At 43.3% G+C, this 18,078-nt stretch overlaps 1 protein-coding gene and 1 long non-coding RNA gene across 4 annotated transcripts in view; both read right to left on the bottom strand.

Annotated features, from left to right (window-relative positions):
- Positions 1 to 322: 322 nt before the first annotated feature.
- Positions 323 to 5,164, bottom strand: LOC114013090 (uncharacterized). The gene is made up of 2 exons (XR_003555930.2): positions 1,872 to 5,164; positions 323 to 1,535 (listed from the first exon to the last, which is right to left on the bottom strand). It is a non-coding gene; the product is annotated as an uncharacterized LOC114013090 (long non-coding RNA).
- Positions 5,165 to 11,235: 6,071 nt separating this feature from the next.
- Positions 11,236 to 18,078, bottom strand: part of XYLB (xylulokinase) — an 84,474-nt gene continuing 77,631 nt past the window's right edge. For all 3 annotated transcript variants that reach the window (XM_055804633.1, XM_055804632.1, XM_055804634.1), the window contains one exon: positions 11,236 to 11,530. In XM_055804633.1, coding sequence (XP_055660608.1) covers positions 11,447 to 11,530 — 84 coding nt within the window. In that variant the 3' untranslated portion in view covers positions 11,236 to 11,446. The remainder of the gene's footprint in view (positions 11,531 to 18,078) is intronic.

Below are 18,078 nucleotides of genomic sequence, written 5' to 3'. Positions count from 1 at the left end.
AACCCTTAACACCACTTGCCTCTCTTTGGAATAATAAATTATGAGGACAAATGGCAGAATCATTATCAGTTTCAATATCCAGTCATAAATAGTCTTGTAAGAACACTCAAATGATGGTGTTTTATTGCATTAGATATCACTTGCCATTAATTATAGCATGAAACTTTTGTACTTTGATGAAAAGCATTTTAGCCAGCTCAGTTATAAATTTAAAACAGTCTTAAAACAAAAGTCACCTCAAGTTGTGGGTTGTTTTGGTTTTTTTCTCTATAGATCTGAACACAAAATAGCATTTTAAGTTTGGAATGACACAAAAGCGAGATTTTATAAAAGGTATTTTATTGCACACATATTCAGCTTTAGCGCTTACAGCAAACTAACAGTACCCATGGCAATTTTTTACGACAAACATTGTTGGCAGCTGGATTTCACTGCCACAGATACTTCATAGTTCATTTGGTTTAGTGGGGGGGTTCTTACTAATGATCAAACGCTGTTGTGAATCAACATGATCTAGTTTACGTTTCTGCTCTGTTTCTTTCGTTCGGATCATTTCTCCTCCCTTCTGTCACTGTAACTCACCACGCGGGACAGGAATGCAGCTGGCTGCAGAGCAAGCCTGGCTCTCCAGGAGCTGGTGGGTTCAGTCCCTAGGAAATCTGGGATGCCCACAGGACCTCACACAGAAAAGTCACCTTCAGCCTAACTTCAGCAGGATGACCCACGGGGGTGAAGCTCATATCTAAATTTTCAAGCAGTTGTGGGATCAGTCTTCAAATGTCCAGGTGGAAGGGAGTCAGGTTGTGGCAATTTAAGTTGCTGCTCCTGGAGAACAGGGTATCAGCCCATGGCACGGATCACATTTTGCATTTGTTTGCAAAAGGGATTAAAGGGATTATTCCACTCCTGCTCTGGGCATGGTAACCTTACAGCCACCACTGCCAAGTACCCCAGAGAACGGGATTCAGAGCCTCTGCTCAGGTGAACAGTGGTACATCAATTATTAAATCCAGAGGGATTGCTAACATCCACTCACGAATGTACAGTCCTGAATCCACATGCACAGCACCAGCTGTCCTGGCTCCCATAGATTGCTAAGAAGACTGAGAGAAGATATTTTGCTTTCCTTTCCCAAACCCTCCAGGAGGAATTAAGGGTAGCCCAGTACTTAAACTATTCTCATAAGACCTGGGGGACCAAGGTTTGGCTCTTGTCCTGCCAAAGGCTCTCACTTTGCCCAGGGACACAAGAAAAACACCCACCTTCTCAGAGGTATGGTGGGAATCCGCTCAAGCTTAAAACAGATAAGCTGAGAAGTCAAATTCCCATGACAGTCAATGCAGATCTGGCCCCTGAATTCTTATCCTTCATGTGCCTGGAAATGGCCCTCAGGAAGATTTGCTCTGTAACCCTCCTGGAGACAGAGGTGGAGCTGACCAGTTTGCAGTTTTCTTGGATCCTCCTTACTCCCTTTGAGGATGAACTTCACATTAGCCTCTTCCCAATCATTCGGGACCTTCCACAATCACTGCCACCTTTCAGAGATGATAGAGAACAGTCTCGCAATGACATCAACCAGCTTCCTCAGCATCCTTGAACACACCCCATCTAGTCCCATGCACCCATGTACGCCCATTTTGCTTCAGTAGTCCCTAAACTGATTGCCTCCTGCTACAGGTAGCACCTATCTCCCTAAATTCTTCTGCTAGGCACAGAGATAAAGAGGCTTGACAGCAAGCCTTGCCAGTCATGACAAAGAGCACCTCGGCTTTTTCCATGCCCTTTGTCACTAGGTTGGCCAACCTGCTCAGCAGCAAACTAATATGTTCCCATTTTCCCTTTTCTGTTGATTTACTTATAGAAATACTTACTCCTGCCCTTCACACGCCTCACCAGTTTCATCTCACTTTTGGCTTTTTGAATTTCATCCATGTCGGACCATATCTGAGATCTGAGGACAAGTGACATTCCCCAGGACTCATCAGCACCTGTAAAAACAGATGTCATTGTCACAACTCGACTGTTGCTTGAAATGGTGACCATTTGCTTTTTGACACGAAAGTGAGAAATTGAAGAAAAACAGTCTAATTGCTCTTTTAAGGCAGCCTGTTCCTTCCCTTCTGCTTAGCCAGTTAAAACCTCATTTGACAATCTGAGAGTTTAGCTCCCAGTGCTCTTGCTTAAAATATAACAGATGGCCTCTAATAAGTAAATTGAAAAGTGCAAATAAGGTTAAAACAATTTTTCTTTATTGAATATCATTAACTTCAAGGCTGTCCACTTTAAAACGCTAATTAAACTTCACTTCCTTTTGCAGGGTTCTAGTGAAGAAAGATTGCCGTGGGGTAAATTCCTCTTGTTTGTAGAGGACTAGCCCAGCAAACTGATAGCAAACGGGGCCATCACACGTTCTGAGCTTAAGAAGCGGAGTTGGAAGCTTTTCCTTTATTTTCCCCTTCCAGACTAGCTCCTTCCCACAAACCAAAGTCAAGAAGGAAACTCAAAAGAGGTCGAGTGTGAAACCCCGCTCTGCGCACATGGCAAACAACAGTTTCTCGAATGGTCGCTGCTAGTCCAAACCAAATGCAGTTTCAGCACAGCCTTTCTGACACCACGTTACACCCTGCAAAAGGTCATGCTGCAGGCATGGGGCTTTACAGTCCTGGCACCACACACAGAGTACAAAAGGTTCATCAGCACCTTGCCCCCACCTTACTCCTAATTTCCAGTTCAAATTTATTCCCAATCAGTTAGTGACACTTGCTCACAAGCCAACATTGTCTTTTGGCTGGAATAGCTTTTCCCTTGCTCTTTACTGCCAGCCTGAAGGATTTTGACTAAATGATGGTATCACCTCCCAGCTTCCACTTGCTAGGCAAAGCAAGCTAAGCTTTTAGTCTCCTCTCCTAGGACAGCCTTTCCCTTCCCCTGATCAACATATCAGCCCTCTTCCTCACTTGTTCCAGTTTTAATTTTTCTTTCTTGAATGCAAGAGAGCAGATGTGCATCTTGTATGAGGCAATGCCCCCATCTCAGCTGGAAAGACACACGGGTAAACTCAAGGTTAACTGAAAGGCACACAGGTAAGGTCAAGTTTAATGGAAAGACATACAGGTAAGCTTAAGGTTAACACCTTTTACCTTTTTCACGGCCAGGTCATACTCCCAGTTTCTAGTCACCATGTAAAAAAACCTAACATGTTGAAATCTTTCACCTCCTTTACTCCTGCTGAAGGTTGAGCTCCCAGCCCAATACAGGTCCCAGAGGCACCACAACTCATGACAGAGTCATGCAGACAGCCAAAGACAACCTCATGTTCAACTAAAAGCGACAGGTGCGATGCAGCCAGCTTTTTGGACAACAGACTCAGGACAACAGCACACCATCGGGAGCAGGGAGCTCTGGGTGCTACCTCTGCCTGGTGGGTTTGACCCCAGGTCCCAGTTTGCAGACCTCCAGTAGGCTGCAGGAAGCTCAGGGAGGAAGCGGTTTCCATGTCTCCCGTGATCCTGGGCTGCTGTAAAGGAAAAAAGCAGGATGCATCAGGCCAGAAGAAAGGGAACCTGACTGAGTACCTGGGCCTCCCCACCAAGCAATTCCCGAGTCCAGATGCATTCTCCTTCCCCCTCTAAACACATGATTCTCACTCATCTGAGAAAGCTAATTAACTTTGTCATTCAAAGATTCAGAGCATAAATTACAAAATGCAGAACTTGCCATAAATTACCCATGCAGTCTCACCTCAGTGATTGCCCACCTAGACAATCTGGCTGAACCTTAGCGACACTTACCCCAAAATAGTCATGCTACGGACAACCCAACACTGCCTGTCCAGTGACGCTGAGCTACAGCAACATTTCTGGGTCAAGGAGAAGGGAAGAAGTTTCTTGACATTTACTCTGGCCTTTACAAGAAGCACTTGCCCCATGGTGGCTCATCTCCTTCAGTATGGAAGGCCATGAATGATGAGGGTTGACTACCAACAGGGAGGGGCAGTCATTAGCAAAACTCGTTTAATCGGTTCATTTATAAAGTGTGCCAAAACCACACACAACGTAGATCAAAATGAAAAATCTGTATTCGCTGGGCAAACAGCAAAATGAGTCCATGTTGAAAGGCTTTTGGGAGAGTCTGCTGTGCTGCAAACGTGGTGAGATGGAAACAAACAAAAAACAGTGGCCGTTATCTTCGGAGCCAAGAATCACTCTGAGGAAACAAAAGAAAAAAAAAAACAAAACCAGAACACTTTCACGGAAAAGGAGGTCTTGAAATACAGCTTATTTGCTTGTTCATTCAGTTGAACTGCCTGACTAAATCACACATTGGATTAGCTGCATTCACTGTCTTCTCCTCCCTCTGCTTCAGCAGGCATCTCTTCCAGGGGACAACAATGGCGAGAACCAGAATAATTAGACTGAGAAATGGAAATTGGGAAAACGTATTGTTGCCTTTCAACAATATCTTTCTTAATCAAAAGGGTATTTCTGCTATATGCAACTGTCCTCAAGTAGGGTAAGAATCTAGCAAAGCAACGATACCAGGAGCAACAGGGGAATATCCCACCCTAACCTAACAAGCTACGGCAGCAGTGTGAAGAAACACTCTCAGGAGGCATAAGCTGTGATATCAAAGTTGTGTGAGAATCCTTTGCTTCTTAGTTGTTTTCTGCAACATGTATTATTTTAAGATAGAAGTCCTCAGCTAAGAAGCAGCTCTCTTTCTGCTCCGTTTCTCTGACTAAGCCCTTCTGTTACACAGCATGGCCTACTATTTTTTAAGGAGAATTTGGTCTTCCACTACACCTTTATTTACCAGAACTTGAACAGAGTTGAGGTTTCAGAAGGGTAGTGCATACATGTCATTCAGTAAATACTGTCTCTGAACAGCGAGTTGAACAGACCTCTCTTTTCCTGCGCAATGCTTGTCTAAGTCTTAAGGGAGCTGTCTTTCACTGGGCTGGGGTACTGAGCTTGCAGGCATAACACAAACACCTGAAAGAGTCCAGCTTGAAGGGATAAACACAAGCAAGGGCATGCAACAAAGGGACAAAAGGCAAGAACGCGTGGCATCCCTCAGGGGTCTGTACTGGGACTGGTTCAACATCTTTGTCAGAGACATGGACAGCGGGATCGAGCGCACCCTCAGCAAGTTCGCTGGTGATACCAAGCTGTGTGGAGCGATCAACATGCTGGAGGGAAGGGATGCTGTCCAGAGGGGCCTTGACAAGCTTGAGAGGTGGGCCTGTGCAAATCTTCTGAAGTTCAACAAGGCCAAGTGCAAGGTCCTGCACGTCGGTTGGGGCAGCCCCCAGAATTAATACAGGCTGGGTGAAGAACGGATTGAGAGCAGCCCTGAGGAGAAAGGCTTGGGGGTGTGATGAAAAGCTCAACATGGTCTGGCAGTGTGCCCTTGCAGCCCAGAAAGCCAACCCTGTCCTGGGCTGCGTCAAAAGAAGTGTGATCAGCAGGTCAAGGGAGGGGATTCTCCCCCTCTACTCGGCTCTCCTGAGACCCCACCTGCAGTACCGCATTCAGCTTGGGTTCCCCAACATAAGAAGGACATAGACATGTTGGAGCAGGTCCAGAGGAGGGCTATGAAGATGATCAGGGAGCTGGAGCACCTCCTTTGTGCAGACAGGCTGAGAGAGCTGGGTTTGTTAAGCCTGGAGCAGAGAAGGCTCTGGGGAGACCTTATAGCAGCCTCCCAGTACCTAAAGGGGCCAACAAGAAAGCTGGAGAGGGGCTTTTTACAGGGGCATGTAGTGATAGGACAGGGGGGAATGGCTTTAAACAGAGAGGGGAGATTTAGATTAGATATTAGGAAGAACTTCTTCACTCTGAGGTTGGTGAGATGCTGGCCCAGGCTGCCCAGAGCAGCTGTGGGTGCCCCATCCCTGGCAGTGCCCAAGGCCAGGCTGGACGGGGCTGGGAGCAACCTGGGCTGGTGGCAGGTGTCCCTGCCCATGGCAGGGGGTTGGAACTAGATGGTCTTTAAGGTCCCTTCCAACCCAAACTGTTCTATGATTGTAAGAATATAAGTAATAAAGCTCCCAATCTATGTCTGCTGGATATCTCCATGTAAGTGTAAGAGAGGACTGTCTGAAGGGACCTGGGGAAGTCAAGCTCATGGATTTGACAGTAAAAACAGGTAAGTCCTGGAACAAGAAAGCTTTCTATTTGTACAATGGTAACTGGTGACAAAACTCACCTCCAAAGTTGAGACCAGCTTTCAATCAAGTCTTCAGAAGTTTTAGCACAAGAAAAAAAATTGGCTTTTTCTGTTTTCTACACCACTGCCTTTCTACTCAGCAGGGAGAAATGGCTCACTCAAGAGACAAATCACCTGATCTGCTGTAGACATCTGCCACAAGATAAGATGAACAGCCAGAAACTCTTCTCCCTTGTGGTCCTCTCCTTTGATTATAAAAGGAGCCCATATGATGGCAGACACAGATGTCCACACTGGCCAGGTGAATCCCACACCTGAGTGACCAAAGACTTCTGTTTGCCTGATTAGGTGCCAAAAGAGAAACAACAACCAGATGGATGCTTTACAAAGTACTAAGGCACAATACACCAAATAAAAGCAGAGCTTAGCATCTTAATGAAGAACATATCACAAATACCTGCCATATAAAGATCTTAGAGCAAGAAACATTGTATACAATTAATAATATCCCCAGTTGTTCTAATGAGCATGCTGATGCATCAATGGATGAGGCAATTTAGTGAAAGACTGAAATCAGAGATCACAGCAGTATTCATAGGCAGTGATGGCCGCCCCTTCACCCTTGCCCCTCAGGGTATGTGTTCCAAGAACCCTGAACAAAATCATTGAGTTCCCACAATGGTCGAGACATTCGCAGAAGTCTGGGATCACTGCAGAAGCATCACTGTTTGTCAAGGCCAACTTTAAGAAGCAACAGAGAAGAAGAACAGGTAAAGCAATACGACTCCTGGGGCTGGATTTCAGCCCAAGACAAGTTCACTCAGCAAAGTGTCTCTTAAAAGAAATTAGCATCCCGCAGAAGCAGCTAGCAAGGCAAACCATGTACAAGAAAAGGATGTATCTGCTGCAGGAGAGGAAAAAACGGTTCTAGGGAAAAGAACGAACCTAAAAATCTTACACTCTGGTAATGTAAGCTTTAATGACCAAAAGCTAAACCACTTGAACCGGCTAACCCAAGAGGCTTGATCTAGGCTGTAACCAAAGCACAAAAGGTAAGCAGGGGCTGTGAATACTCTGAATATCCCAAAGATGTCCTACTCACACACTTCAGAGTCATTCTCAGAAAAAAGCAGGTTACCAAAAAAATGCATCCACAGTTCTTTCGTCTTGCACATCACACCGTGATTTTGACCTGCACAAAAAGAAATAACAAGGTAATATCCTTTGGAGCAGATATGATTTTGTACCAAATTTGCACAAGAGTAAAACGCTACCTAAAATTTTAAGCCATGTGGAATCAGAACTAGAAGCTACTCCGAAGATGACTTCGGAGAAGCTTCGGAAATGCTCCTCATAGGATAGCAATCCCCTGGTGAGTGAACATCCACCCACCTGATTATCATCCTGAGCCATACGTTCGCCAGCTTCAACCCAACCTAACATGAGGGCTGAGATCTCACCAAATTCAAAACCTGAGAGGTTACATGAAAAATCAGCGGCTAAGGAAATGAAAAATTCCAAATTAGCCCTTTTCTGCTAGGGAAGAGGCTATGATTTGGCCCCGTAATCATGACAAGCACCAACAGCAGACAGTTTAGTTCTCTAAAATGTTTCTCTTTTCATCCCTCAGCCTCTAACCTGCACGCAGCAGCCTGGGGACCAAGGCAATAGAAATACGGATAAAACAAATGATCTGTTGAAAGTTCTGCTTTGGCTTTTTGTGGCTTTAGATACACATCCTCCACTGCACCGCTCTGTGATCTGTGGTGGTAGCTGCAACTCCAAAGGAAAAGAGAACTGAAAAACAAAAAGGTCCCGCTGGGATCACACACGGTGGTATTCAGCTCAATTACTTATTAAAGCACCGACAGAGCATAGACTTTTTTCAGTACATTACTTATTCAATCAGAGCTCCAGCTCTCTCAGACTGATCCCTTAAGAAAAAGCAAACATCTTTCCCTGTTTGTTTCTAGCTGCAACACAAAAGACTTTAAAGACTTCAGGCTGCAAAGAAAACTGTTTGTCTTTGGGTCTTGGTACACCAAGAGCTTGTGGGTGAATCCAGTGCAGCTCTGATTGACTGGTGAGGGCACAGGGCCATCGAGCTAAGGAAGCTGCTTGGATTTTTCCATGTACCTCCATGACCCACCTCCAACCTAGAGTGGCTTTGCTTGTGCAGGACAGGAGCTGCAGGTTAGACAGTGATGAACCACCTCCTTGTAGCAGTCAAGGGTGGGTTTTTTTCTAGGAGCTGAGATCAATTTTCCAGCAGATTAGTCCAGATTGGGAATAGCTCAGCAGGTCTTTAAACACAGAAGCTAACCTTTCATCCAGACAAGATGGGGATACTGTGTTTCTCACTTGAAGACCAATAAGGTCACTTATGGGGGAGAGAGGGAATCAACCTCCATCAAATACGTTGAGGTAGAAGACATTGACTTTCCTTCAGATTTCTGTTAACTAAGATGTCATTTAAGCCAGTAACCTCTCTACTTCAGACAACCAGAATAACATAAGGTAGACAAGCTGGCAAAAAAACAAGATTTTGGAAACCAAAGGGCACCAGATCCTTCCATCACTGGTGGCTTTTTTACAGAGATGTGCACGTGACAGCAGGAAGCCTGTGGTTCCTTGGCAGGCTAACATGCATTCCTGGAAAGACAAAAAGAAGAGAGTGGTGGAAGTCTTACAGCAGCATTTCTTCAAAGGACCTTTCAAGGGGGAGATTTATTGAGTCTTATTCTGACACTAGTCAGTGAACATGGGCAACTTTGGTGAGCTGGAACAAAAAAAAAGAGCTTGTCTATAAATTCTGATACTCCAGACACCATTCCTCAGAGGCCAGCCCTAATAAACCCATCACCACAGCAATTCTATAATTCAGTGGTGCTCAGCTCCTGGCCCTTCCGAGCTTTGCATCTGAGCCTTTTCTCGGCAACTTCTGCAGCAAGCACACAGTGCATCAGCCACCCCGAGGAAACAGCGTTTTAATGCTAACGTGGGACCCAACAGAGAGCCCCAGCCCAGCCCAACAGGGAAGAAAGTCTTTCCTTCTCCCTACCCAGAGAAGAGCTCTGGCCCAGAAAGTAGTTAAACCATCTAGACTATATCCTACTAGCACCACATAACACTTTCTTTGGAGCCAATATATTATCTAGAAACATTCTCACATGTGCTGTGAGCTGGGAAACGAAAGCTATAACTTTCTTCAGCTGAGTAAGAAATTGACCCTGATCCTGCCATTTCGCAGGCAAATAAAGCCACAAAGCTGTAAGACACATCAGCCTTCCCACTCTGATTAAGCCGAATGAGCTACTCAAGAAATTGTCACCAAAACTGCAGAAAGTTAAAACACCTCTCTTGATCCCATCCCTGTGTGGTTAACCTTGATGTCAAACCAGTCACCAGGCAGAACAAAGACTAATGATGATGGCAATGCTGCTTAAACTAGTGGCATTGTTTAACTTGCATTAATGAATCCTTCTGTACCTCTTTACAGCCTTACTCAATGACAAAGCAACTGCTGACGACGGAGGCCTGCGAGAAGTATTATATGTTTTAGCGCTGTACCTTTGGACCCAGAATAATAAGCACATAAAAGAGATAGATGTGTATTTGTAATGCCACCTTTTAAAGCAATTGCTTAAACGAAGCCTGCTTTAGAAACTCAGATATGTAATTCTTGACCTTCCTGAGTAATCATGCTAATATCAAGAAAAGTTATAATTATTCACTTCTGAACAAAAAAAAAGGGACTGTTCGTACTCGCAGATGAAGCACTTAAATATAAAAGGGAGAGCAGAGGAGGAACGTGCCTACTCCCCTGCCACTCCAGAGGCAAGCCATGGCAAGGGGTTCCCACCCTCACCGCAGGGATACAGCAGGGACAGGGAGAGTGGTCCTGTGCCACTGTAGTGTGAATCACCCAGCTCCAGCAGGGACATAATCCAGCTCTCAAATACTCAATAAAGGGATCCTCGTCTCCCTACAATTCCCTGGCTTACTCCCTGGGCACATTACCACTTCTGCAAGAAGGGAAGAAAGGCTTTATTCCCAGAAGAAATTTTAGCCTAAGGGAAAGATATCAGCACTGCAGAATGGTGCAGTAAAGTGTTCCCACTTGCACAGGGTGATGTAAGATGTTCATTCAAAATCTGCAACTTCCACACAACTCTGTACAAAGATCTCCTGGCTTGTATTTTCCCTTAAGATTTTCTCAGCTAGAGCCTACTTAATCTGGAATAAAAAACTTGAAGTGAAAGAGCAGCAACAGAGCAAGACAGTCACCTGTTCTGCTCTGTTTCCAAGAAAGAAATGGGATAGTGGTGGTATAAAGAAAAAAATCAGTAACCTTCATGCCCTGCTGCGAGCAGAGCCCTACTTCTGCAGTCGCACTCAGCACAAAGAATTTCATGGCCATGACACCTGAAGGAGGAAAGGAAAACAGAATAACGCCAAACTGGTGAGCAGATGAACTGACTACTTTTTGAAACAGAAAGGAAGCATGTGAGACTTCCAACTTTAGTTCCCTTATTTTCTTTTTTACAAACCGATGTCAAGTAACACATTGTGCAATGGTGTCTGTATCCATGTAGGCCTCTGCGCTTTCCATAATTTATAAAATCCAACCCCATCATGTTTTATCACACAACAGACTTTCCATAGTGTCATGTACCAAGAATTCCCCTTCTCTGAAGATCCCAGGGAGCCTTTAAAGACTTTAATCAGCCTTCACACCACAAATCTCTCACATATTAAAGAAAGATGGGATTAAGTCAGTGTGCTTATGCTTTCTGTTGGTTTCATGTAGTCAAAGATATAAACATCGACAAGTTACAGATGTACAGAAAGATAGTCTCAAAAGATCTAAGCTGGAGAAGTTGCAGAATTAAGATACTGTCCTAGATAAGTATGCAGAGGTCGGCATGCTAAACACATGGCATCAAAGCTGACAGAGATGGGTAAAGTGACTCATATATACAAGGGACTCGACTTTGTCACGCAGCTATTCCAAAACAGCAAGCACAATCTGAAAAGTACCTAAGAAAAACTGAAGTCACAAACACACAGAGCAATATGATGCTTTTTTTGTAAATCAGGTTTTCAATCGCAACGTAATTTTTTTCCACCAGCACACCCAAACACAGACATTTAAAAATTATTTGTCTACAAAGAGGAACGAAATGATTTAAACAACTCCAGTAAAATCTGAGCAAATCTTTTCTGATCTTCTTCTTGGGAGTCCACTCTTCAGCTGACTTATAAATTTTGTTTGCTTCTATTTCACAAGACAAGAAGAGGTTGGGTTGCAGATAACCTTCTGTTCAAGCTCAGCATATCTTTTCAGAAGTGGACGATAGAGCTAAAAAGGAAAAAGAAATAAGTATGTCTAGGTTGAAAAATTAGATTTTTACATCATGCTGCAGTTAAAAACATCTTCAGACCTGAAGGTTTGGGGTTTTTTTTCCCCCAAATTGCTCAAGAAAATGCTGCAGTCTTCCTTTTCAAATGTCACAGCCTTTTTTACCATCTCCTTCACAGCTTAATTTTATGATGTGCACAGGTTGTTCTTATTGTGGCTGTAAGCAGAAGTCATTTCTTCCAGAGGAAGCAGCTCAACTAAAGTCACCTCTCCCAGTCTGACATGCCCCCTTGGTAATCGCTGTCCTAATCACCCAGGCAGAACTCCCGTCCTTGCCTCCCCCCACTACCCCCGGACGGATCACTGCCTCTGTCCCTCCTCCTCTGCCTTGTTAATAAGCATGCTGCCACCCTCCAGCACAGTCCAACCACTGTCAGAAAGGTCCTCCTTGGCCAATATGCTGACCAGGGCCTTCTAAAATACACTTCACACTCCCTCTCCCGCCCCTCTCATACTCCTGTATCTATTCAAGCTTCTTCTCTCCTTCACATCGTTCACAGCCACGACTCTTCCCACATACAATCTCCTCCATGGCCAGGCTCCTCACTCCCTGAGCCCCGGCCCAGGGGGAAAAATGGGGACCCCACTTCTTTTCACAACTATACCGAGTATCTGGGTAGCTTTTTTGTATTTGCCTAGCTAGAATTCCCCAGGAGTTTTTAGATCCAGAATTGTTACAACCATAAAAAGAAGAATCAAGACTCAAATGTATTCAAAACCCCAGATGCAAACATGCCCTCTGCTTTTGGATATGGGCGAGATCCATGTTGAGATTCGTTTCACGTTACCTTTTCTTTTTCCCTCCTCCCTTTAAATTCATCACAGGATGTATCAGAGAAGATGAGCTGCTTGTATGTGACCAGGTTACATCACAGAAAACCTGAACAGACCCTAGCCTTACTGATAGCTCCAACCCAAAGCTGTACTTCATCTAGATCTTGGAGATACCCCTTCTTCATTACCTCCTCTTTCTGCTTTTAACTGTCCATCTATCAGGAGTTTGACAAGCCATACCAGGACAGCTTCACTCATTTGCTGGCTCCAGCACAAGGAAGGGACGGCCAGGAGCCAGTGTGGGGTCTGGTACAGGCTCGAGCAGTCTTTAGGAGGATGCCATTGAGGTCATATCACTGCCACAATGAATCCTAGGGGCTGCCAGTCTAGTCTACAAGCCCTCTGCACTGATGTTATTCATAATCAGAGCAGTCTCGCTCCTGGCTCCAGGTTCAGAGAGGTTATAAAGCCTCAATGAATCATACCCAGTAAACTGCTCTCATCAATAAGCGAGATCCAGCATTTAAATGCATTTTATCCTTTTCTGGGTAAGATCCACAGCCAATAACTGTATATGTATATGCATGATAAAGTCAGGAGGAAAACGTTTCAAGCATAAACTATGAGACCATAGGAAAAGACAGGGTTACTCTTCCACGGTTTTATGTATAGTCTGCAGTAGCCTCAGTGTCTGTAATATTCACAGCTTCTCAGTGGAAGAAAAAAAAATAATCACAGTTTTCTCATCTAGAAAATAAAAATTAGCATTTTAGTGGTTTGTTTCAATTGACAGCAAAATAGCCAGTTTCTGTGTTTCCCTCTTCCTGAATGATAGTTTCAGTTTGACCAGTGAAACCGGGATTTATTTCTTTCATTTCCACTTCCACCTTCCACAATGGCAAGGTGAGAGTGACTTAATGGACAAATTCTGCAGAAGCAGCCTGTTTTGATCAGCTCCTCCCTTTTACCAACCAGATATTACAGAAGTTAAAGGACATTTGTACAACAGATTAAGTATATGAAGGGGAAGAATAGAAGGCGCATCTACAGCAAATGGGAAGAGGCACTGTTCGCTTGCCAAGGCATCACCTGGACAGTTTTTAAACTCATCTCACAGTGACTGAGTCTTACAGTGTCTGTCACTGACTACAACAGAGAAACCTGCTCGCTCCTACCTCTGCCACAGACTCGTTGAGTGACCCTGGCCAAGTCATTTAACATGTATGTGCCCCAACTCCTCTTTTCCACAGGACGGTGAGTGATACTGAGATCCACGGAGTTTTATACAGATTTATGGGGTTAGGAAACAAAACGCACCACTACTATGAAATACCACATGATTCAGCATGGTATGTTTAACTACTTGAGGGCCTTGGGGGGTCAGTGAAGTACACATATATATTCTTTTCATGTACCCAAAGAATATTATTGCTCCCATTTCTGCTAAATATGCACATCAGAGTAAACAAAATATTGAGCAGGCAACTATGGCTATACTGGGACTATCAGTATGTCAAAACAAAAGCAGCTCCTTTATTCACTGAAGGATCTATAATCAAGCCTCGCTATTTCTTACTTTGCTATTCTGTAAATTTGATAAACCCTAAATGCTTCTCAGAAAAGATTCAGCGCAGCAGAGCTGCATCAGTAAGTGGGCTCAGGCACTGAGAAAGCAGGCTCCATATTACCCAGCAGTATTTTTACAAAATACACAACAGCCCTTTTACTAGAAGGCTGGGAAGTATTACTGTTAATAAATCACTCTAAATTAAAATGTACCAAAATAAATGAACAGCCACGTTTACTGATACAGTTTTTTCTCCTGTTTATTGGGCTTAAGCACTTAGCTTGCTAATTGAGAAAATTCAGGCATTTGCAATAACCTTCTCAGCCATTACAGTAAATGAATGCTGCATTATGGACCATCTGAAGAAAATGCAAACAAAAAATTAAGGCTATTCCTTGTACTCTATTCCCGTTCAGATGGGGTAAAAAGTAGCACAGTTCAGAGGGCTAAGCCAAAGTCTTAAATTCTTCTTCCTTAGGGAATTGGGCTGTAATACCACTAGTACATCATGGCTGATAAGTGCAGCAGTACTACAAGCTTTTCATGAGCAGTATTTTACATGCCAGCTCGACACCAGCTGAAGTTTGGGGCCAAAGCAGTGCAGCTCCCATGAAGTATGGAGAAGAAAAGCCAAACTGCACTGACCAAGAGCATGGCCTGAGCACACACATAGATGGGTCTGTGAAAGATGCCTCTCCACATCTGCCACGACTGAACTGCCTCCGCAGACCCTCAGGCAACTCCTCCTAAGTGATTCCAGGAGTCTTTTTCCTAAGGCAATTATATAGATTTATTTTTATAATTGAGGTCCAAAGGGAATAAAGAACTCTCAGTGATGCATAAAAACTCAAGAACATAAATTCTCTCCCTGTCATAGCCTCAAACCTAATATATCAAACCATGATATTTAACAAAAGCAATTACAAGTATCACAACATGAACCTTATTATTGTCCATAATTTAATTGTCCTTGCTATATTATGGCCTTTTCTCCTGCTTATCTCTATAGCTTACACCACAACATCAGCAGTTGTCTGATGGCTTCATTTACAAACCCTAAACTTCTCTCCTGGGACAATCTGGCCACACTCCGACAGTCCCACAAATAACTAAGAAGATGCTAATGATAAATATTGCATTATAACAGAGAATAAATTAACTTGCCCTCCCTGGAAAATTTACTCAAGTAAATGTTACCTTGTGCTCTAGTCCAAATCAAGTATGTCATCCTCATACTATATCTCACCATAGTACCAGCCTATGAACTCAACAGGGCTTTTACAGTTTACACTGTCCCTGCCGCCCTCTAAAAGCAAAGCCAGCTCCAAATTATTACTACAAGTGACAATCCACATAGATCCTTCTGTCTCCTGCATTGTTATGTTAGCCAATGATTGAAGCAATTCAAAATTTACAAATTACAGAGATGATGCTGATGATTACCTAATTTTAATCTACCCGAGTACATTTAATCTACCCTGAATAGATTAAAATTAATCAGTCTCTCAGAAACACTTGCTACTTTTGATTGGTTCCTTTTTTTTTCCCAACCAAACTCAAATTACTCAAAGAGATTTGCTTAAGAAATCAAGAATTACACATTTTATTTTTAAATCATAGCAGTAGTTTACCTTTCATAACACAGAAAGAATACTCCTAAAGCAGAAAGATTATGGCAGTGTCCTGAAATACTCTGAAGAACCCTCCAAGGAACCACACCTCAAACAGTTACTTTATTTACTTCAAATATGCATTCTGCAAGCCTATCTTAATCAGTTTAATAGGTTAAAAAAATTTATTGGCTACAAAATTACCTTAATCAAACTCCCATCGATACCTATTATATTTTTGTGCTTGTATTATTATTACCTACTTTGCACTAAATTATCAACCTAAACCAATTCTAGGAAACAGCCTCCCCCCTCCAAAATCTAACTCATCAAAAATACAATTATTTTAAATCAATGAATAGGTCGTTATAACCTTCCTGGGTAATAGGGTCACTTCTATAAATCTACCTACTTACAAGGCAATTCACCGAAGTCAAGAAAATCTGTTAGGTCTATGTTTTCCCTTCTTGAATTTTTGCAGGATTAATACATCTCAGTAGAGTCAATAATGCAATCAAAAATTACACATCCAGAGGTAGTGAACTGCACTATGCCTTCTCCCTACAAAACCATACAGGACAGTATCACAATAAATCTGACACTATGTCACAGACATGCAGCTTATATAAACGCAAGTGATCAACTCCAGATAATCATGTTCTCTCTTACACGTTTTTGCTTAATTAACCAACTCGCCAACCATCTCTGTTTTAATAGATTACTAAAATGGATCTGAATTCTAATGCTGGAATAATAGATTCCTTCTGTCTGTTAACATATATTTGATGCTCTAGCATCTCCTGGTTATTTCTGTCATGCTTAGTGGTTCTGATTCATCTTCCTCCCCAGGGTGGAGAGGAAGCTCCTAAGAGGTGAGGTGACTCTCTAATTTTTGCTATTCTGAAAATAGGGAAGAAGGATTCATCAGCTTAACCCACAGATGACTGAATTTGGCTAGCCTTGGTTGAGCAAGTGACCAAAGACTACCCCCACAGTGGTTGCCACCAGAATACTTTATGACCTGTTTGGGCATCGGCACAATTAGAAACAAGCTCAAGTGAGCCCCTACACCCTACAAATATACTGTGAAATCAGGTTCAGCTACGGAACTTAGTTAGGGTCATAGCCCCACAGAGGGATTTATTGTCTTTGAAATGGTCTCTGCAAGGCAGGACAGTCTGCTGCAGGATAAAAGTCACATTTTTGCCAGACAAGTTGGAACTTATGGGACTTTACTGACTACTAATTCATCACCCATCACAAGCTCTATGTTCCCCATCTTATGACTTTATTCTATTTTACCAGCCCATCAGTTTAATTGAACCAGAAGAGCTGTTTTGTGTGCCCTGTTCTTCCTTTGTGAAATCAAATCCATTATCAAAAATGAGCCCTCAGCAATCAAAGAAACACTTTTTGCATTTTTGGTTCCTGGAAACCCCTACTGCGTGCATAAGCCTTGGCAATGAAGAGGAAGCTACATCAAACTGTCGCATTTGACCTCTATCTATAGGAGCTTTTCCTCTCTCCGATGATCTAAGACATATTGTCTCTGACCTATACCAGGAAGAAAGGATGAAACCAGAGCAGATTGCTGTGTTATGACCTGTTTTTTCTCCACCTTGCCAAGATTTAGTTGTAGCCGTCCAAAACATGTAGGGAAGTGGTCCGGGAAATTTCACATTGGTTAGCCAGATTCTTTCAGAAGAGCTTCTCAGCAAGACAGAACTTAACCTCAGGATGACTTTGAAGTTTATAAAAAGAACCATCATTTAAGTGAAAGGCTCTAACCTCAACAGAATGAAATCGGATGGACAGGGAGACGCAGCTCTGTAAAAAACAGAATCAAACTGACTCATCACATTATGAATTTTTACTGCACTGTTCATGCTAACACACTGTATTACTGACAGGCCCCTCTGGCTTTCTGCAGTTTCACAGCCATGAAACTAGCCAGGGAATCCACCATCAACTGCAAAATTATAAGACAGGAAGTAAAAAAAATTGGTGTAGAATACATAATTGCAAGAACCTGCTTTTAATGGAATGAAGCTGACAAGCTAAGCTAAAGTGCAGGAACGGTTATTCCTTCTCATGCTGTTTGGCCACTACCTTCTCTATCATCCACTCCTGTCTACTGGGGCAATAATTCACTGCTGTACATCATTTAAAACCAATAAAAAGATGTGCTATGAGAGCCAGGTCTAACCAAGTGGAAAAGGAGAAGAAAAGTATAGAGAGGGAGATAATTAACTCTTCTAGCTTCCAGGCCATTTTATGCAGACGGTAAAATAGAAAGAGGTAAATGAATTCCCCACCAACGTTTCCAGTTAGGTTAGCTTGGTCCCTGCAGGGGTACAAGGTGCTTGCTGCTCTTGCAAAGGCCCCTGTGAGTGACAGCTGTATTCCCTGCCCTTGAGTTTTATAGCTGAAGCAGCACCAGGGGGGTCAAAAGCAGGTCTCTGAGCACTCTCCACCTCCACACAAGCCAGCCTGGCAGCTTTTCAGCAGCCAGCATTTTTGGGGGGAACAGGGCAGCA

This window comes from Falco peregrinus, chromosome 5, assembly GCF_023634155.1.
Source record: "Falco peregrinus isolate bFalPer1 chromosome 5, bFalPer1.pri, whole genome shotgun sequence".
Classification (NCBI taxonomy): domain Eukaryota; kingdom Metazoa; phylum Chordata; class Aves; order Falconiformes; family Falconidae; genus Falco; species Falco peregrinus.
This window is presented reverse-complemented; position numbering and strand designations above follow the sequence as displayed.